General features: G+C 33.6%; 4 protein-coding genes and 2 long non-coding RNA genes across 6 annotated transcripts; 4 read left to right on the forward strand and 2 right to left on the reverse strand.

The window, feature by feature from the left end:
• The first annotated feature begins 2,734 nt into the window (after positions 1-2,734).
• Positions 2,735-4,314, forward strand: LOC146912853 (protein FAR1-RELATED SEQUENCE 5-like). Its single transcript, XM_085720786.1, has 2 exons — positions 2,735-2,981; positions 3,092-4,314. Exons 1-2 carry the CDS (start codon positions 2,735-2,737, stop codon positions 4,312-4,314), a joined length of 1,470 nt encoding a protein of 489 aa, XP_085576912.1.
• A 1-nt stretch (position 4,315) lies between these two features.
• LOC146912854 (protein FAR-RED IMPAIRED RESPONSE 1-like) lies at positions 4,316-6,103 on the forward strand. Its single transcript, XM_085718149.1, has 4 exons — positions 4,316-5,259; positions 5,340-5,489; positions 5,577-5,633; positions 5,718-6,103. Exons 1-4 carry the CDS (start codon positions 4,351-4,353, stop codon positions 5,751-5,753), a joined length of 1,152 nt encoding a protein of 383 aa, XP_085574275.1. The 5' UTR covers positions 4,316-4,350; the 3' UTR covers positions 5,754-6,103.
• A 336-nt stretch (positions 6,104-6,439) lies between these two features.
• Positions 6,440-8,036, reverse strand: LOC146912855 (uncharacterized). Its single transcript, XR_015013173.1, has 2 exons — positions 7,112-8,036; positions 6,440-6,875 (listed from the first exon to the last, which is right to left on the reverse strand). It is a non-coding gene; the product is annotated as an uncharacterized LOC146912855 (long non-coding RNA).
• A 126-nt stretch (positions 8,037-8,162) lies between these two features.
• On the forward strand, positions 8,163-9,742 carry LOC146912856 (protein FAR1-RELATED SEQUENCE 5-like). Its single transcript, XM_085720787.1, has 2 exons — positions 8,163-8,409; positions 8,520-9,742. The coding sequence occupies exons 1-2, from the start codon at positions 8,163-8,165 to the stop codon at positions 9,740-9,742; spliced, it is 1,470 nt and encodes a 489-aa protein (XP_085576913.1).
• Positions 9,743-9,755: 13 nt separating this feature from the next.
• LOC146912857 (protein FAR-RED IMPAIRED RESPONSE 1-like) lies at positions 9,756-11,531 on the forward strand. Its single transcript, XM_085718150.1, has 4 exons — positions 9,756-10,687; positions 10,768-10,917; positions 11,005-11,061; positions 11,146-11,531. Exons 1-4 carry the CDS (start codon positions 9,779-9,781, stop codon positions 11,179-11,181), a joined length of 1,152 nt encoding a protein of 383 aa, XP_085574276.1. The 5' UTR covers positions 9,756-9,778; the 3' UTR covers positions 11,182-11,531.
• Positions 11,532-11,867: 336 nt separating this feature from the next.
• LOC146912858 (uncharacterized) lies at positions 11,868-13,494 on the reverse strand. The gene is made up of 2 exons (XR_015013174.1): positions 12,540-13,494; positions 11,868-12,303 (listed from the first exon to the last, which is right to left on the reverse strand). It is a non-coding gene; the product is annotated as an uncharacterized LOC146912858 (long non-coding RNA).
• Between the last annotated feature and the right edge of the window lie 5,396 nt (positions 13,495-18,890).

Raw genomic sequence — 18,890 nt, forward strand, 5'->3', positions numbered from 1 at the left:
TAGTCAAGTAACCATAGTTAGTTAGTTGCACTTCATCACAAAAGTTTGTGATGTTTTGCATTTGTGTTAATAAAAGACACATGTTGTATTGAGAATGTAACATAATCACTCTGGTTGAATAAACATTTTACAATCCAATAATCACTTTTGAATTTTCCCTTCTCTTTCTCTAGTCTAAGATTTCACTCCTCTCATCCTTTCCCTTTATTTTCATGTTTCACTTGAGTTTTACCACAAAATTACAAGATTATCCGAAAACCCACTACATACTAACTATATAACAATAACATGTTGGTTACAATTTTTAAAAATAAAATAAAATTATATCGCACAATGGAGGAGATTTTCTTTATTTTAGAAATTGGAATAAGCATATTTTATAAAATAAAAAAATATAAAGAATCAGCTGAAAATTAAGTTTGGTTCCACTAAAAAATGTAGCACTAAATACCAACAAAAAAAAATGTAGCACTTTTGCGAGTCAATCTATATTAGAGTCACTTAAAAACATTTATTTTGTTGAAAGTGTGAAACTATGTGTATTTGAAGACAGCATGTATATGTTTTTTTTCCCTTCTTCTTTGAGACGTGTACTTGATTAAGAAAAAAAGTTATGATTGATAGCCCATATGAAAACATTCTAATGATTACCCTAAGAGTATTTTTTTAATTTATTTATTACAAGATTATTATTTGAAGATTCCAAATAGAAAACTACTCCTATTTATGAAACTATTACAAGGTTTTTATTACAACATTCTAATGTTTAATAATACACAATTTTTTACAAAATCCCTATGATTCCTCTCATAAGTGTTACTTGCCTATCTACAACCAAATAAATTACTAATCTTTCTCATTTTCTCATCTATGGCGTCACCTTGCTACTATCAATTAAGAGTGATTTGACCAACTTAATTACCTAATTATTGTATGTCCCATTTCATTTTGTTACTATTGTTGTCTTAGAAGGGAACATATTTTTAAATTGTTATAAAACTTCTATTAACTATATATTTTTTACATTTTTGCGACTGATTCGATTAATTTCTACGTGGCATGACCCGTGCCGCACGGGTCAAGAGTCTAGTTTTCTATAAACTCTCACATTTTTTTTTAAGAAGATAAATTATCCCACCTAAATTGGCATTGGATTGACATTGGAGAGAATCGAACCTAAGACCTCGAGGAGGAGCACACTCCCAGATCCTAAGCCAATGCCACCAGACCAACCCAAATGGATTTAAACTCTCACTATTTTATAATTAGGAAAGGTTAACTAGTGTCGCTTGGCATTTTAAGAATAATATGTATCCGATGTTTCAAAGTTGAAGTGTTTGACGTTTTTAATGAATCATTTTTTAATTTGGAATATTTAAAGAGTGTTTTAATCTATTAAACACAAGTAATGATATTTGTAACTGTTTTATGTCAACTTCTGGTACAACATTCTTCTTCTCTCTTCTTATTGGTCAAAAACTATAGAGAAAAAAGTAAAAGAGATAGTAAGAACACAATAAGCGTATGAAAAAGAGTTGTCTAAATGATGTTCTAAAATAGTTGTACAAATATTATTTCCTATTAAACAATTATTTTAGGTTAAGAGCAGTCTTTAATATTTTTCCAATAAAATTAGGTTTGATTAAGTAAATGAATGATCCCTATAAATATGCAGAATGTCGTTTTTAGTCTATATAAAAAAATTGCACTTTTAATCCTTTTAACATTTTCCTTTAGCATTTTTAAGGACCAAAAACGCTGGCGGAAAATTATACAAAGACAAAAAAATGTTAATGCAAAATTTTGACTAAGTGCAATTTTTGTTGTGGGGATTAAAAACGAAATCATGGGGATATTTAAATGAATCATTTAATTAATTAAAAAACAAATAAAATAAGAACATGTAGAAGAAGTTTCTGGAAAAAGCAATAAACTCACAAATGAGGGAGGGAGGCGCACGACGGGCATGGTGGTCTGACATATTTGTTAAAGACAAGATCTCAGCTGAAGGAGGCTTTCGAACCAAATGAAGAGAAGTTAGACAGCAAACAAAAGGTTATGGGATGGATGTATATGCCAATTAGGGCTTGATTGGATAAACAACTTATTTATAGTTTATAACATAAGTACTTTACACAATAGGCTAGCGCTTATGCATAAGTTTGTATAAGCTATTTTTATGCAAAAGGTAAAATAATGTTGAATTATTTTTGTATATGCTATGAGTTGTTTTTATAAAATATATTGGAGAACTAATGAAAATATGTTAGAATTTTTATTATAAAAATTGTCATAAGCTATTTATAAAAATTCTCACAAAACTTATAACAATTGATAAGCTCAAATAAAGCAATCGAAACCCATCCAAAGTTTCACTCATTTTGATATTAATTTTTCCTCTCTAATTCTCTATAAAAGGTTGATAATGTTAGTGGTGGATACTTAAGTCAAACTTGATGGATTATGAGGTGAAGGTAGGGATTGAGATTGCTTGATCTTTTGAGAAAAAGAGTTGGAAGAGGAAGAAGAGCCTTCACTCATGCAAATGGAATCAACATCTATTTTTTTCAAGTTGCTATAACAACCAATTCTTGGAACTTATATATAAAGAAAGCAGTTGTGCTATATGGTGCGACAAGCACCCCACGAATTGCACGAAAGAATGACTGTCCCCACCATCCAATTTTTTTTTTATATTTTTTTAATATTAACATTAAAATAAATAAATAAATATATGGAAGAGACAATCACGGCACACGTTTTGATTTTGGACAATCACAGTACAATCTTCCTTCTCCATAACCTTATATGTTCTGATTTTGTTCAACAACACAAACTCACCGGTTACCAACATTCACCGCCGTTTTCAAACTCGTTGTCGTCATTCTCTTATGCCTCTGTTTATCAGCATTGCTACTCTAACCTCAACCATCAATTGAAATTTGATTTCCCTATTTTAGCATCCAGTTCAAGAGACAATAGTAAGTCTAATTTATCTATTTATTTATTGTTTTAGAATTAATCCTGTTGCCTTTACTTTTAATTCAGTTGATTAATTTAAGTTTCTTTTTTAAAAAATTTGTTGCATTAGTGGAGAAAACTTTTAGATCTTTTGAAGAAGATGAAGAAGAGAGTGATCACATAAATGAAAATTGTGAGGATAATTTAACAGAAAATGAAGATGATGAACCTAAGGTTGGCATGAAATTTAATTCTACAGAGGAAGTTGACAAATATTACAAGAATTATGCAAGATGTTTAGGTTTTGGAGTTAGCACAATCAGTACAAAAAAGGGAGATGATGGAAAAAAGTATTTTACTCTAGGGTGTAACCGTGCAAGAAGCTATGTGAGTAAGTCCAAAAATCTTTTAAAGCCAAATCCTAGCATGAAAACACACTGTAAGGCTAGAATAAATGTATGCGTGTCTTCAGATGGAACAATTACTATTTCTAAGGTTGCTCTTGAACATAATCATGACTTAATAAGTCCAAGCAAATCAAGATATTTTAGATGCAACAAGAATATAGACCCTAGTATAAAAAGGAGATTGGAGGTTAATGACCAAGCTGGGATTAATGTAAGTAGAAATTTTCGGTCTATGGTTGTTGAAGCAAATGGATATGATAACCTTACATTCGGGGAAAAAGATGTTAGAAACTACATTGACAAAGTGAGGCGGCTTCGACTTGGGACAGGAGACGCTGAAGCCATTCAAAATTATTTTGTTAGAATGCAAAGACAAAATAGTGAATTTTATTATGTAATGGATGTGGATGACAAAAGTCGTTTACGAAATGTTTTTTGGGCAGATGCGAGATGTAGGGCTGCTTATGAGTATTTTGGTGAAGTAATAACCTTCGACACCACTTACTTAACAAATAAATATGACATGCCTTTTGCTCCTTTTGTTGGAGTAAATCATCATGGTCAGTCAGTTCTGTTAGGTTGCGCCCTATTGTCGAAGGAGGATACTAAAACTTTTTCTTGGTTGTTCACTACTTGGTTAGAATGTATGCGTGGGCGTGCTCCACAAGCCATAATTACTGACCAGGATGGAGCAATGAAGAATGCAGTTGAGGCCGTCTTCCCGAAAGCTCGCCATCGATGGTGCTTGTGGCATATAATGAAAAAGGTTCCAGAAAAATTGAGTAGACTCTCTAACTATGAGTCTATCAAAATACTTTTGCATGATGCGGTGTATGATTCTTTGAGCATAAGTGATTTCATGGAGATGTGGGAAAAAATGATTGAATGTTATGAACTTCATGATAATGAATGGTTGAAAGGGTTGTTTGATGAGCGTCATCGTTAGGTTCCTGTGTATGTGAGAGACACATTTTGGGCTGGAATGTCAACAACACAACGAAGTGAAAGTATGAACGCATTTTTTGATGGATATGTGCACTCAAAGACATCATTGAAGCAATTTGTTGAACAATATGATAATGCATTGAAAGATAAAATTGAAAAGGAAAATATGGCTGATTTTAGTTCATCCAATAGAATTATTGCTTGTATAAGTCATTTTGGATTTGAATCTCAATTTCAAAAGGCATATACCAATGCAAAATTCAAAGAGTTTCAAGTAGAAGTGGCTTCTATGATGTACTGTCATGCTTTCTTTGAGAGAATGGAGGCTTTGAACTTAACATATTGTGTTACAGAAAGTAAAAAGGTATTTGATACAATTAAAGACATAATGTTCAAGGTATTCTTCAATGAGAAAGACTTTGAAATACGATGTACATGCTGTTTATTTGAGTTTAAGGGTATTTTATGTAGACATATCCTTTGTGTTCTTAAGCTCACAGCTAAAACAGAGTCAGTGCCCTCTTGTTATATATTGCCAAGATGGAGGAAGGATATTAAGCGAAGATATACACTTATTAAAAATGTTTTTGATCAATTAGCCGGAAATGAAGAGTTGCAGCGTGTAGCTAAAGCCTGCGATGCCTTTTACGGATTTGCTTCTTCATGTATCCATACTGAAAATGATTTATCAAAAGTAATGGATAGAATAGAGAACTTAAAACTGGATATGACATGTCAAGAAAGTTTTTCAGAGATCACTGAAGGAGATAACTTAGTTCAAAATCAGATGACTAAAATTCTTGATCCTGTAGCGACTCGAAGTAAAGGGCGTCCTCCTTCAAAAAGGAAGGCTTCTAAAGTTGATCAAATTGTGAAAAAGAAGCTTGCTGGAAAGAAAGGACAAAAAAGCAACAAAAAAAGTAACACTTATCAAAGTCAAGAAGAGGTAATCTTGAAATTTTCAAGTTTATTTTATCTCCTTCACACGTAATAAAATGTATGTCTAATTTATTTATTTTTATGTAGGGGCCTAGTATATCTAAAGTTCAAGAAAATCAAGAGTTCTCTATATCTCATACCATTGATCTTGATGTGATTGACACACAAGAGAGCATTCAAGTAAAACAAATGTTAGCTCCCTTCAATCCAAATCAAAAATATCTTGATGTTAATCAGGTGAATATAGATTTCAACACTCCAATTTTATTTACACATATAAATATATATTATGAAAATAACTCATTCAAAATCTATTGGTTTTAGGTTCCATATTCTTCTCAAAGCATAGACCACAATGTTTCATATTTAGAACTTTTACAGGTATTGATTTATGATTTGTTTTCGCAATATAGTCAAATTTCAACATAAGTCACTAATTATTTCATTCGTGTGTACTTTTTGCAGGCACAACACCATATAAATGATCATTCATCATCATGATGGGGTGAAAATGGTTATTAAACTATTGGAGTAAAATTTGAGTTTATATTGTAAGGTGGAGTCTTATTGTTTCAACTGTGTAGTTTTCCTGCATATTTGCAGTAGTTTCTCTGTTGTGGGGTGTATGTAAGTTGCAGGGCAGTGCCATTTCTCAGTTTGGTCTAGTTTGGTTTCATTTTGGCTTTAACGTTACTTAGCCTTCATTTATCATTTTAAACTTTTTGTAATTTTTCCATCATTGCACTCTTTCTGATTGGTTGAATGTTTTAATATATTTCAATTTCAGTCCTTTTTATGTAATTGATTTTGAAACAGAGATTATCAATCAAGTTGAAACTTGATTTGCGAAAGTATCAATCTTCAATATATTAAATATTCAAATATTACAACAATGTTATTCTAAAAAAAATATATTACATTTACGTAATTACATTAACAATATAAAGGGCGCCATATATTGGAGAAAAATTGAGTTTCTGTTAGCAGGCATATGGAGTTTCTGTTAGCAGGCATATGGAGAAAAATTGAGTTTCTGTTAGCAGGCATATGGTAGCCTCATTTTCCTGCTATATCAGAGCCCTTTGTATTTTTTTTATTTGTGGCTGCGAGTTTTTGTTGTGTTTCTTGCACACACTCAACGTGAATAAATTGCTGTTTCTAAAAAGAATAATCATGTTGAATATTGATTTTGGAAAGTATCATTCTTCAATATTAAATATTCAAATATTACAACAAAGTTATTCTAAAGGGCGCCATATATAGGTGGATCACCCTGAAAATCACAAAGACAGACTAATGTTTCTGCTCAATAGGAATAATACATCGATCAATCTCAAATAAAGATGCAGAAGCTGAGAAAAACACGATCAGCACAATGCCTACACAACAGCTGCTCAACAAGAAAAGCCATGCTGAGCACAAACTTAATAAACCAAGCAAGCCGTCGGAAAACCTCAAACAAAACAGCAGCTGCAAACGCACCACAAGTACAAGATACCATTCCATATTAGGCCAGCAACACTATCTATTTTATCATTTCTCTTTAGCATCATTGTTTCTCTTGTGCTATTCAGCTCCTGCAAACAGCTTTGGCGTAATTGATTCTCTTGTGCTATTCAGCTTCTGCAAATAGAAGAAATAAAGATAGTATCGATTGAATTTTTAGCAAAGCATAGGTTTTAATAGTTCTATAATTATCAAGACAATATAGTGTGTGGAGTATCATAAAATAGAGAAACAAAAATACCAAGCAGATGCACAATATAATGACAATTTATTCAAAAACTTTCAATGTACACAATATGTGCAACAAGCTCTTTCTCTATGTTATTCTAACAAAATCTAAGTTGTCTCTCTACCTCTACAGCAGCTGCAAAACATGCTTAAAATGTAACCAAGGGATAACAATCCAACATGGACACGTCGACACGGGCACGTCCTTCCTTTCCATTCTTCTCCAGGTTTCAAAGTGATAGCCTTTTCAATATTAGCAGCCTCTACACAAAGCATATGCTTATACTCATCATCCCCAAAATCAGCCATAGCCTTCGCTTTCTTATCCCAAGGATTCCACACCACTGGCGGGAAAAAAAATAATAAAAAAGGTTAGACCAATATCCACTCAAATTTGACAACTTAGAAGTTACAACCTAATTGTAATAAAAGGTTTATGTAATAATAATCTATCAATTTCATACTTCTGAGTGTAAGTTTATGTAATAACAATCTATCAATTTCATATTTCTGATCTCAGTGTCCCGTAGGGACTACACTATATTACAACCCAAGCTTGAACATTCCCAATCAAGGCATCCAAAGGTATTCAAGTGAGACTTGGAAAATGTCATTACTAGCTAAAAACAGAGTTACTGCAATAAAATTAAATAAAATAAAAATGGAATTGAGAATTGAAAAGCTAACAAATGGAAGAGATGAGGCATAAGGCTTGGGAACATCTCAACTTGATTGAGAATTAGACAAAATCTAATCTTTAATGAAATTGAAGTCGTTGAGGTAGAGATGTCACCGAGAGAGAATTCGAGATTGGGGATCGGAGATTGGGGATCCGCGTTCTGATTGGTTTCCGGTGATCAGAATGATTGGGGATCGGAGGTTGATTGGTTTCCGGTGATTATAGGTTCATTCTCGTTGAATTTCTGCATCTATGTTCAGACCAGAAGCTGCAGTAGTTGGACAAAACAACTCTAAGGTTAATTTCGGTATTTTGTATGAAAAAGAGTGGGGACCTCAGTTGCCAGCGCATTCGCGGGATACACACGATGGTTTTTGCAGTTGTGCTATATGGTGCGACAAGCACCCCACGAATTGCACGAAAGAATGACTGTCCCCACCATCCAATTTTTTTTTTATATTTTTTTAATATTAACATTAAAATAAATAAATAAATATATGGAAGAGACAATCACGGCACACGTTTTGATTTTGGACAATCACAGTACAATCTTCCTTCTCCATAACCTTATATGTTCTGATTTTGTTCAACAACACAAACTCACCGGTTACCAACATTCACCGCCGTTTTCAAACTCGTTGTCGTCATTCTCTTATGCCTCTGTTTATCAGCATTGCTACTCTAACCTCAACCATCAATTGAAATTTGATTTCCCTATTTTAGCATCCAGTTCAAGAGACAATAGTAAGTCTAATTTATCTATTTATTTATTGTTTTAGAATTAATCCTGTTGCCTTTACTTTTAATTCAGTTGATTAATTTAAGTTTCTTTTTTAAAAAATTTGTTGCATTAGTGGAGAAAACTTTTAGATCTTTTGAAGAAGATGAAGAAGAGAGTGATCACATAAATGAAAATTGTGAGGATAATTTAACAGAAAATGAAGATGATGAACCTAAGGTTGGCATGAAATTTAATTCTACAGAGGAAGTTGACAAATATTACAAGAATTATGCAAGATGTTTAGGTTTTGGAGTTAGCACAATCAGTACAAAAAAGGGAGATGATGGAAAAAAGTATTTTACTCTAGGGTGTAACCGTGCAAGAAGCTATGTGAGTAAGTCCAAAAATCTTTTAAAGCCAAATCCTAGCATGAAAACACACTGTAAGGCTAGAATAAATGTATGCGTGTCTTCAGATGGAACAATTACTATTTCTAAGGTTGCTCTTGAACATAATCATGACTTAATAAGTCCAAGCAAATCAAGATATTTTAGATGCAACAAGAATATAGACCCTAGTATAAAAAGGAGATTGGAGGTTAATGACCAAGCTGGGATTAATGTAAGTAGAAATTTTCGGTCTATGGTTGTTGAAGCAAATGGATATGATAACCTTACATTCGGGGAAAAAGATGTTAGAAACTACATTGACAAAGTGAGGCGGCTTCGACTTGGGACAGGAGACGCTGAAGCCATTCAAAATTATTTTGTTAGAATGCAAAGACAAAATAGTGAATTTTATTATGTAATGGATGTGGATGACAAAAGTCGTTTACGAAATGTTTTTTGGGCAGATGCGAGATGTAGGGCTGCTTATGAGTATTTTGGTGAAGTAATAACCTTCGACACCACTTACTTAACAAATAAATATGACATGCCTTTTGCTCCTTTTGTTGGAGTAAATCATCATGGTCAGTCAGTTCTGTTAGGTTGCGCCCTATTGTCGAAGGAGGATACTAAAACTTTTTCTTGGTTGTTCACTACTTGGTTAGAATGTATGCGTGGGCGTGCTCCACAAGCCATAATTACTGACCAGGATGGAGCAATGAAGAATGCAGTTGAGGCCGTCTTCCCGAAAGCTCGCCATCGATGGTGCTTGTGGCATATAATGAAAAAGGTTCCAGAAAAATTGAGTAGACTCTCTAACTATGAGTCTATCAAAATACTTTTGCATGATGCGGTGTATGATTCTTTGAGCATAAGTGATTTCATGGAGATGTGGGAAAAAATGATTGAATGTTATGAACTTCATGATAATGAATGGTTGAAAGGGTTGTTTGATGAGCGTCATCGTTAGGTTCCTGTGTATGTGAGAGACACATTTTGGGCTGGAATGTCAACAACACAACGAAGTGAAAGTATGAACGCATTTTTTGATGGATATGTGCACTCAAAGACATCATTGAAGCAATTTGTTGAACAATATGATAATGCATTGAAAGATAAAATTGAAAAGGAAAATATGGCTGATTTTAGTTCATCCAATAGAATTATTGCTTGTATAAGTCATTTTGGATTTGAATCTCAATTTCAAAAGGCATATACCAATGCAAAATTCAAAGAGTTTCAAGTAGAAGTGGCTTCTATGATGTACTGTCATGCTTTCTTTGAGAGAATGGAGGCTTTGAACTTAACATATTGTGTTACAGAAAGTAAAAAGGTATTTGATACAATTAAAGACATAATGTTCAAGGTATTCTTCAATGAGAAAGACTTTGAAATACGATGTACATGCTGTTTATTTGAGTTTAAGGGTATTTTATGTAGACATATCCTTTGTGTTCTTAAGCTCACAGCTAAAACAGAGTCAGTGCCCTCTTGTTATATATTGCCAAGATGGAGGAAGGATATTAAGCGAAGATATACACTTATTAAAAATGTTTTTGATCAATTAGCCGGAAATGAAGAGTTGCAGCGTGTAGCTAAAGCCTGCGATGCCTTTTACGGATTTGCTTCTTCATGTATCCATACTGAAAATGATTTATCAAAAGTAATGGATAGAATAGAGAACTTAAAACTGGATATGACATGTCAAGAAAGTTTTTCAGAGATCACTGAAGGAGATAACTTAGTTCAAAATCAGATGACTAAAATTCTTGATCCTGTAGCGACTCGAAGTAAAGGGCGTCCTCCTTCAAAAAGGAAGGCTTCTAAAGTTGATCAAATTGTGAAAAAGAAGCTTGCTGGAAAGAAAGGACAAAAAAGCAACAAAAAAAGTAACACTTATCAAAGTCAAGAAGAGGTAATCTTGAAATTTTCAAGTTTATTTTATCTCCTTCACACGTAATAAAATGTATGTCTAATTTATTTATTTTTATGTAGGGGCCTAGTATATCTAAAGTTCAAGAAAATCAAGAGTTCTCTATATCTCATACCATTGATCTTGATGTGATTGACACACAAGAGAGCATTCAAGTAAAACAAATGTTAGCTCCCTTCAATCCAAATCAAAAATATCTTGATGTTAATCAGGTGAATATAGATTTCAACACTCCAATTTTATTTACACATATAAATATATATTATGAAAATAACTCATTCAAAATCTATTGGTTTTAGGTTCCATATTCTTCTCAAAGCATAGACCACAATGTTTCATATTTAGAACTTTTACAGGTATTGATTTATGATTTGTTTTCGCAATATAGTCAAATTTCAACATAAGTCACTAATTATTTCATTCGTGTGTACTTTTTGCAGGCACAACACCATATAAATGATCATTCATCATCATGATGGGGTGAAAATGGTTATTAAACTATTGGAGTAAAATTTGAGTTTATATTGTAAGGTGGAGTCTTATTGTTTCAACTGTGTAGTTTTCCTGCATATTTGCAGTAGTTTCTCTGTTGTGGGGTGTATGTAAGTTGCAGGGCAGTGCCATTTCTCAGTTTGGTCTAGTTTGGTTTCATTTTGGCTTTAACGTTACTTAGCCTTCATTTATCATTTTAAACTTTTTGTAATTTTTCCATCATTGCACTCTTTCTGATTGGTTGAATGTTTTAATATATTTCAATTTCAGTCCTTTTTATGTAATTGATTTTGAAACAGAGATTATCAATCAAGTTGAAACTTGATTTGCGAAAGTATCAATCTTCAATATATTAAATATTCAAATATTACAACAATGTTATTCTAAAAAAAATATATTACATTTACGTAATTACATTAACAATATAAAGGGCGCCATATATTGGAGAAAAATTGAGTTTCTGTTAGCAGGCATATGGAGTTTCTGTTAGCAGGCATATGGAGAAAAATTGAGTTTCTGTTAGCAGGCATATGGTAGCCTCATTTTCCTGCTATATCAGAGCCCTTTGTATTTTTTTTATTTGTGGCTGCGAGTTTTTGTTGTGTTTCTTGCACACACTCAACGTGAATAAATTGCTGTTTCTAAAAAGAATAATCATGTTGAATATTGATTTTGGAAAGTATCATTCTTCAATATTAAATATTCAAATATTACAACAAAGTTATTCTAAAGGGCGCCATATATAGGTGGATCACCCTGAAAATCACAAAGACAGACTAATGTTTCTGCTCAATAGGAATAATACATCGATCAATCTCAAATAAAGATGCAGAAGCTGAGAAAAACACGATCAGCACAATGCCTACACAACAGCTGCTCAACAAGAAAAGCCATGCTGAGCACAAACTTAATAAACCAAGCAAGCCGTCGGAAAACCTCAAACAAAACAGCAGCTGCAAACGCACCACAAGTACAAGATACCATTCCATATTAGGCCAGCAACACTATCTATTTTATCATTTCTCTTTAGCATCATTGTTTCTCTTGTGCTATTCAGCTCCTGCAAACAGCTTTGGCGTAATTGATTCTCTTGTGCTATTCAGCTTCTGCAAATAGAAGAAATAAAGATAGTATCGATTGAATTTTTAGCAAAGCATAGGTTTTAATAGTTCTATAATTATCAAGACAATATAGTGTGTGGAGTATCATAAAATAGAGAAACAAAAATACCAAGCAGATGCACAATATAATGACAATTTATTCAAAAACTTTCAATGTACACAATATGTGCAACAAGCTCTTTCTCTATGTTATTCTAACAAAATCTAAGTTGTCTCTCTACCTCTACAGCAGCTGCAAAACATGCTTAAAATGTAACCAAGGGATAACAATCCAACATGGACACGTCGACACGGGCACGTCCTTCCTTTCCATTCTTCTCCAGGTTTCAAAGTGATAGCCTTTTCAATATTAGCAGCCTCTACACAAAGCATATGCTTATACTCATCATCCCCAAAATCAGCCATAGCCTTCGCTTTCTTATCCCAAGGATTCCACACCACTGGCGGGAAAAAAAATAATAAAAAAGGTTAGACCAATATCCACTCAAATTTGACAACTTAGAAGTTACAACCTAATTGTAATAAAAGGTTTATGTAATAATAATCTATCAATTTCATACTTCTGAGTGTAAGTTTATGTAATAACAATCTATCAATTTCATATTTCTGATCTCAGTGTCCCGTAGGGACTACACTATATTACAACCCAAGCTTGAACATTCCCAATCAAGGCATCCAAAGGTATTCAAGTGAGACTTGGAAAATGTCATTACTAGCTAAAAACAGAGTTACTGCAATAAAATTAAATAAAATAAAAATGGAATTGAGAATTGAAAAGCTAACAAATGGAAGAGATGAGGCATAAGGCTTGGGAACATCTCAACTTGATTGAGAATTAGACAAAATCTAATCTTTAATGAAATTGAAGTCGTTGAGGTAGAGATGTCACCGAGAGAGAATTCGAGATTGGGGATCGGAGATTGGGGATCCGCGTTCTGATTGGTTTCCGGTGATCAGAATGATTGGGGATCGGAGGTTGATTGGTTTCCGGTGATTATAGGTTCATTCTCGTTGAATTTCTGCATCTATGTTCAGACCAGAAGCTGCAGTAGTTGGACAAAACAACTCTAAGGTTAATTTCGGTATTTTGTATGAAAAAGAGTGGGGACCTCAGTTGCCAGCGCATTCGCGGGATACACACGATGGTTTTTGTCGCACAATTGAGCATTTTCCTAAAGAAAATGATGAGCATTGGCGTATATCAAATAAAATGAGTAATAGATTATAACAACCATTGTTCTGCTTTTTGTGGACGATTGAGATCGATTTGCAAAGGTTGTTATCCATCAAACGGTGAGGGACAAGGTTAGGTTGTTTTGTGTCCTTGTTTACTTGTTGGAGGTAGAAAACAAGGAAGGGAAGAAAAAGACCTAATAAAAATACTACATTAATTGAACACTATAGATTATGGTACGATACTATGATAAATCTTACTTGATCATAGTTTCAAATAAAAGTTATGAGTGTACACTCTTAAATAAAAATAATTAAAAGAGAATGATTAGTAGATGTGATTAAATTGTATCCTTTTTTTCATTTGTGTATATTTGTCTAAATAAATTTTATTTGAAACCGTACTTAAAAATAAATAAGACTTACTTTGCAAAGTAATATCACTAATGCATTCTTGTCTTTTATATCTCTATATTGTTTTTGGGTTTTGTCTAACATACACGAACAAAATGATTTGGTATAGATTTAGGTTTTTTTTTTTCTTCATGATTTTATATATTATTTGTAAGTATTTTATCGTTGTATGACATTAGATTAGATGTTGTGAGCTTGTTTCTAGATTTAACTTTTATATTTTCAGCGATGTTGAATAATTAATCTTTTGTAGAAAAAAACTACCACGTGCCTTTGGTTTCCCATTTTCATTTTCATACAACAACACAAAGGATCCAAGACAGATAGTTGTCAATAAAAGGGGTAATTTTCATTCAAACAATAATTTTAGAGCTCTCTCACCTATTTTCTAACAAAACTACAAACCCACCATCATTCCATATGACATATCCAACCTTCACTTTCACCACCACCTTCAAACCCATTTTTCATGTGAGTTCCTCTTCTGACTCGCTTTCTCAATAGAAAAAACATAATCTTTAACTTCACCTTCACTTCAAATTTGACACAACCACTAATAACACCAACCCTTGTAGAGTTAGATTAGATGTCATAGATTTGATCACAATTGTGTGAGATCCAACAATAGAGGGAGAAGAACTTTTGGTATTCCCTCTACTGAAGTCTCATCCTTAATTAGCGTGTCTATCATGGCCAAATCTATGTGAGGCAAGCTGGAAGAAAACATGAATAGTAAAAAAATATGGAGCATAATAATATGAAATAAATTAACTTAGTCTAAAAAATCGTTATCAACATCATTCTCATCTTCGAAACTACCGCTACCGGTAACATATGAGGTTTAGTTTTCTTTTTACATCCAGGGTTTGATTTTGGGATGGGAGGTAGCGTGGGTTATAGGGGTATGGAGGTTGGTCGTCATCATCGTCGAAGATAAAGGCATTCTACTCAAATATTCTATGAAAAAGGTAGAACTTCTTAGAGGAGAATTGACTAAGGTACAAAGTGAAAAATAAGAAATTATTAAATGGAGAAGACGATGTTTTTGAGAGACTAGTTTCCTTTCACAAACGTGGTCTTCTCTATGTAATTCTTTGTTTTTCACTTTGTAACCCTAGTTCAATCTCTCTCAACGAAGAATTGCCTCTTTCTTAGTATGTTTGACGGTCAACCTTCATCAGATGATGTCAATCAATCTCCTTGCTTGCCGGCACCCACTTTAGCTCATATGGCCACCACCATTTGTACAGTCTGTGGTGGTTACAACGACAAGAATGTAGAAGATGAAGATGTTGAAAAATACTAAAAAGAATGAGGTTGTAGAGGAGTCAAAGAGGATTGTGAATTCTATATCGCTCACATGGAACTCTATTTACGGTACATCTGGCTAATTATGAATTAGACAATCTTCAAGTTACAAGCATATAAGTAACTAGGACCGAGACTTTTTTTTTAATATTGAGATTTAAACTTGAAAATTATCACTGTAGGTTAGAATTGAATCATTTGATATGTTAGTGTGTAAATGGTCACATTATTATTCTTCTAAACAACAAAAGGATTTTTTATTTTTTTGGTCAAGCAACAAAAGGAATTTTATTAATGAGTAATGATATTTTGACATCTATTTGATGACAACTTTGTTGACAACCTTGTTTTTCTCACTTCTTATTGGTCAAAAACAATGGAGAGAGAAAAAGGAAGAGAGAGGATAACAATATCATGTGAGTATGAGAGAGAAAGTTGTCTAAAAATTGTCAAAAAGTGGTTGTCAAAATATCATTTCTCTTTATTAATAAAAACAATGGAAGAAATAAAATGAATAGTAGACCCGCCGATAAAGTAAGAGTCGGTTTTGTGTCTAAAACTTTTTTCAACATAGCTATGCTATGCCTTCTAGAGATATATTGTTAGATTAAGTTTCCATTGATCCTATGTTCCTATAACAAAAAACCAATAAAATCAATAAACTAAACGCGGAATATAGAAATTGCTACAGCGTCGTGAGTGCACTGCCTTGATTCTTCTAAGCTCTTACTCTCTCAATATAGATTATTGTTGTTTTTGGATTTCCAAACTGTTAAATTTGAATTTTCAAATTCTATCATCTACCGAAGTTGTTACTAGGTTGAGTCACGACCAGGTCGCTCTTTTAAGACGTTTCGTGGCACTACCCAAAATTGTGCAAGGTAGACTATCAACCACGCCACCTCCAGGATAAAACAAGCCCAGCTACAACTGTTCGATTAACTACTGCACTGTAGAAAAATCGTTCGAGAATTACACCCTCAAAATATGGCTCAATCGTTTGATCGAAGCCACTCGATACGGTACGTAACCGCTCTATTCGAAACCGTTCAAATTAATATGGTATTATTACCATTCTATTATGGTGCTGAGACCACTCAAATATGGTGTTACCACCATTCTAACTTCTCCAAAACATGAATATGGCACTACGACCACTCAAATATGGTGATACCACCATTTCTCTTTAAAATAATATATATATACTGTTAAGATCATTCTTTAATATGATCTTAATAGTACTCTATATTCCGAAGAATCATATATTATCGAAGGGACTATGAACTTAAGACCAAGGGACTATGGTCTTAAGAACACTCTTAATACCGAAGGGACAGAAAGGAGTAGAAGCAGAAGAAACTTGTTAAAAACAAGTCGGAGGGAGAAGAGAGGAAAAAACACAGGAAGCATCGACTGTGAATTTTCGGTGTGTAGAATCAAATGGGGCGAGCTCTCCTTTTATAGGGAGAGTTTGTAACAAAAAACGAGTGACTTGGGGATTAAGTCTGCTTAATCCTTAAGCAAACGCGTTTTGTTTCTTAATTGGATATATCCGGAAGTTTCTGGATACGCGTTATGGATCGGGTCGGATCGTAACAAATTTATTTGTTACGCGTAGCGCTTACGGATAATGATTAAATTAATTAATTAATTAATTTAACATTTTCAAGTGACAAAAAAAATATATATTAATTTTTTTAAGCGTTCACCCGTTCACAAAATTGGGTACCCCAAGGGCACACCCTTGGAGGTCACTTTGCCCATATATAAACACTTACTAGTTGGGGTGACCCTCCAATGTGGGACATTTTTAAGTCACACCCACACACTAGTTCTTTCATAGTGTTTTTCTTTCCAATTTTCTTCACTAGAATTAACTAGTGTTCCAACAATTATGTATTTCTGTTTAATGTTATGAGAGCAAACTTGGGAACCAAAGGCTCTCGTAAATTGCTACTTATAGGCTTGATTCTACCATCAAAAATTAAAAGCCATTAAAAATCCATTACACCCATTATAATGGTCACAAGACCATTGAAAAGAAAATGGTGGTTTGGAGGTGAGGAGATTAAAGGAGTTTAATTTAATTTTGATTGGTAAATGGTGTTCAAGGGAGTTGGTGGAAAGCGAGATTTTTTAGAATTAAGTTTTAAGTGCTTGTTATGGTGAGGACGAGGGAGGTTGCGCTATGAAGGAGGAGGAGGATATATATGTGCGGTGGCAGAATTTTAATAGGATATTAGAGATGGTGCTGGCATGAGAGAGGGTAGTTGGTTGCTTGATAACATTGGGCGTCCTCTACTCTAGACGGGATCCTTGGTTGAATGTGTGTGTACCTTTTAGTGTTAGGTTCAGTAGGCTTTATGAATTACCTGAAAAAAGCGACTGTATCATATATGAATTCTATAGAGTGGTGGCGAATGGATAGGCTTGGCAGCTCTGAAGCACGGGTACTCCAATTTGCAAAACGTACCCGTACCGGGTACTCCGCGGGTACTGGTACTCGTATGGCACTCGTACTGTACGCACCCATGAGTACCAATTTTTTTTGTTTTTGTTTTTAAACCTTGGTACGGTTACGGTACTGCGGTGGTACTCTCAGGGTACTCGTATGTTTTTCACAAAGTACTAATACTAGGGGAGTAGGATGTTGCACACACGATAGTGCTACACCTTTAACAAATAAATATACAAGTGGAACTGGCAGTACAAACAATGATTTTCCTCTCAAGGCTTATGTGACAATTGTGCAAGAAAGGCATGAAGGAAAAGGAAATAATGCAACCTAGAACTGCAACTATTGCAATATATCATACAACGGTTCTTATTTTAGCATAAGATGTCATTTGCTCCGAGAAAAGAAAAAGGGATAGCTATTTGTCCAAAAAGTAACAAATGAATATCTTGCTGAGATGAAAGAACTTGACAGAATTGCTAATGAAAAAGCAATATAATTTCCTCATGCTAAGTTATTTTAAATTAAAAAAAAATTATCCTAACGTACCCGTACCTTTGTTTTTTGAGAAATGCCGTATCCCGTACCCGTACCGGGTACCGTACCCGCACCCGTGCAACACAGCTTGGCAGTGGTGTAGGAGGTTGTTTGCTTGGAGGAATAGCTGGTGGTGGAGTGTTTGCAATCCAAATATGTAACGTTAGATTTTGATTATGAGGCTTAACTTTATTCCTTGTTTTATTGCTATATCTTTGTTCTATATGTTTTTTTATCTTCGGTTTTTCTTTGTTATGTAATTTTGTGACTTCTTTAAATCCTCTCTAATACGGCATGTGTTGGAAGGACTTTTTGCATTGATAATATTTTTGGCCTCTTAAAAAAAAAATTAATTCCTCGAGCTTCCCTAATTATCGAACAAAAAGATGAATATGAGAAAATTAAAGATTTGGTTTTTTCTAAGGATTATTTTTATCGGGTTGTAGATAGGAGATATTGAAGACAAATATAACCAATGCAGTGTATAGTTGTTTATCTCCAGGTGTGGTGGTGGTGGTGGTTCTAGCATTTTTATTCCTCTTATCTAATACTAGCGGAAAACGGATACGTTCTTTTTATTGCGCTAATGTATGTAAAATGATCACTTAACACGATTGCGCTAATGTGTGTAAAATGATCACTTAACACGATTCAATTTAATTTTCTCTTTATTTCCTTTGAATAA

This window comes from Medicago sativa, chromosome 6 (assembly GCF_051527215.1).
Source record: "Medicago sativa cultivar Bolivia chromosome 6, Bolivia_mono, whole genome shotgun sequence".
In the NCBI taxonomy this organism is placed as follows: domain Eukaryota; kingdom Viridiplantae; phylum Streptophyta; class Magnoliopsida; order Fabales; family Fabaceae; genus Medicago; species Medicago sativa.

Coding starts and splice junctions, on each gene's coding strand:
- LOC146912853 (XM_085720786.1), top strand. CDS start 2,735: ATGGAAGAGACAATCACGGCACACGTTTTGATTTTGGACAATCACAGT. Junction 2,982..3,091: donor ATCCAGTTCAAGAGACAATA/GTAAGTCTAATT, acceptor TTGTTGCATTAG/TGGAGAAAACTTTTAGATCT.
- LOC146912854 (XM_085718149.1), top strand. CDS start 4,351: ATGTCAACAACACAACGAAGTGAAAGTATGAACGCATTTTTTGATGGA. Junction 5,260..5,339: donor CTTATCAAAGTCAAGAAGAG/GTAATCTTGAAA, acceptor ATTTTTATGTAG/GGGCCTAGTATATCTAAAGT. Junction 5,490..5,576: donor AATATCTTGATGTTAATCAG/GTGAATATAGAT, acceptor TATTGGTTTTAG/GTTCCATATTCTTCTCAAAG.
- LOC146912856 (XM_085720787.1), top strand. CDS start 8,163: ATGGAAGAGACAATCACGGCACACGTTTTGATTTTGGACAATCACAGT. Junction 8,410..8,519: donor ATCCAGTTCAAGAGACAATA/GTAAGTCTAATT, acceptor TTGTTGCATTAG/TGGAGAAAACTTTTAGATCT.
- LOC146912857 (XM_085718150.1), top strand. CDS start 9,779: ATGTCAACAACACAACGAAGTGAAAGTATGAACGCATTTTTTGATGGA. Junction 10,918..11,004: donor AATATCTTGATGTTAATCAG/GTGAATATAGAT, acceptor TATTGGTTTTAG/GTTCCATATTCTTCTCAAAG. Junction 11,062..11,145: donor CATATTTAGAACTTTTACAG/GTATTGATTTAT, acceptor TACTTTTTGCAG/GCACAACACCATATAAATGA.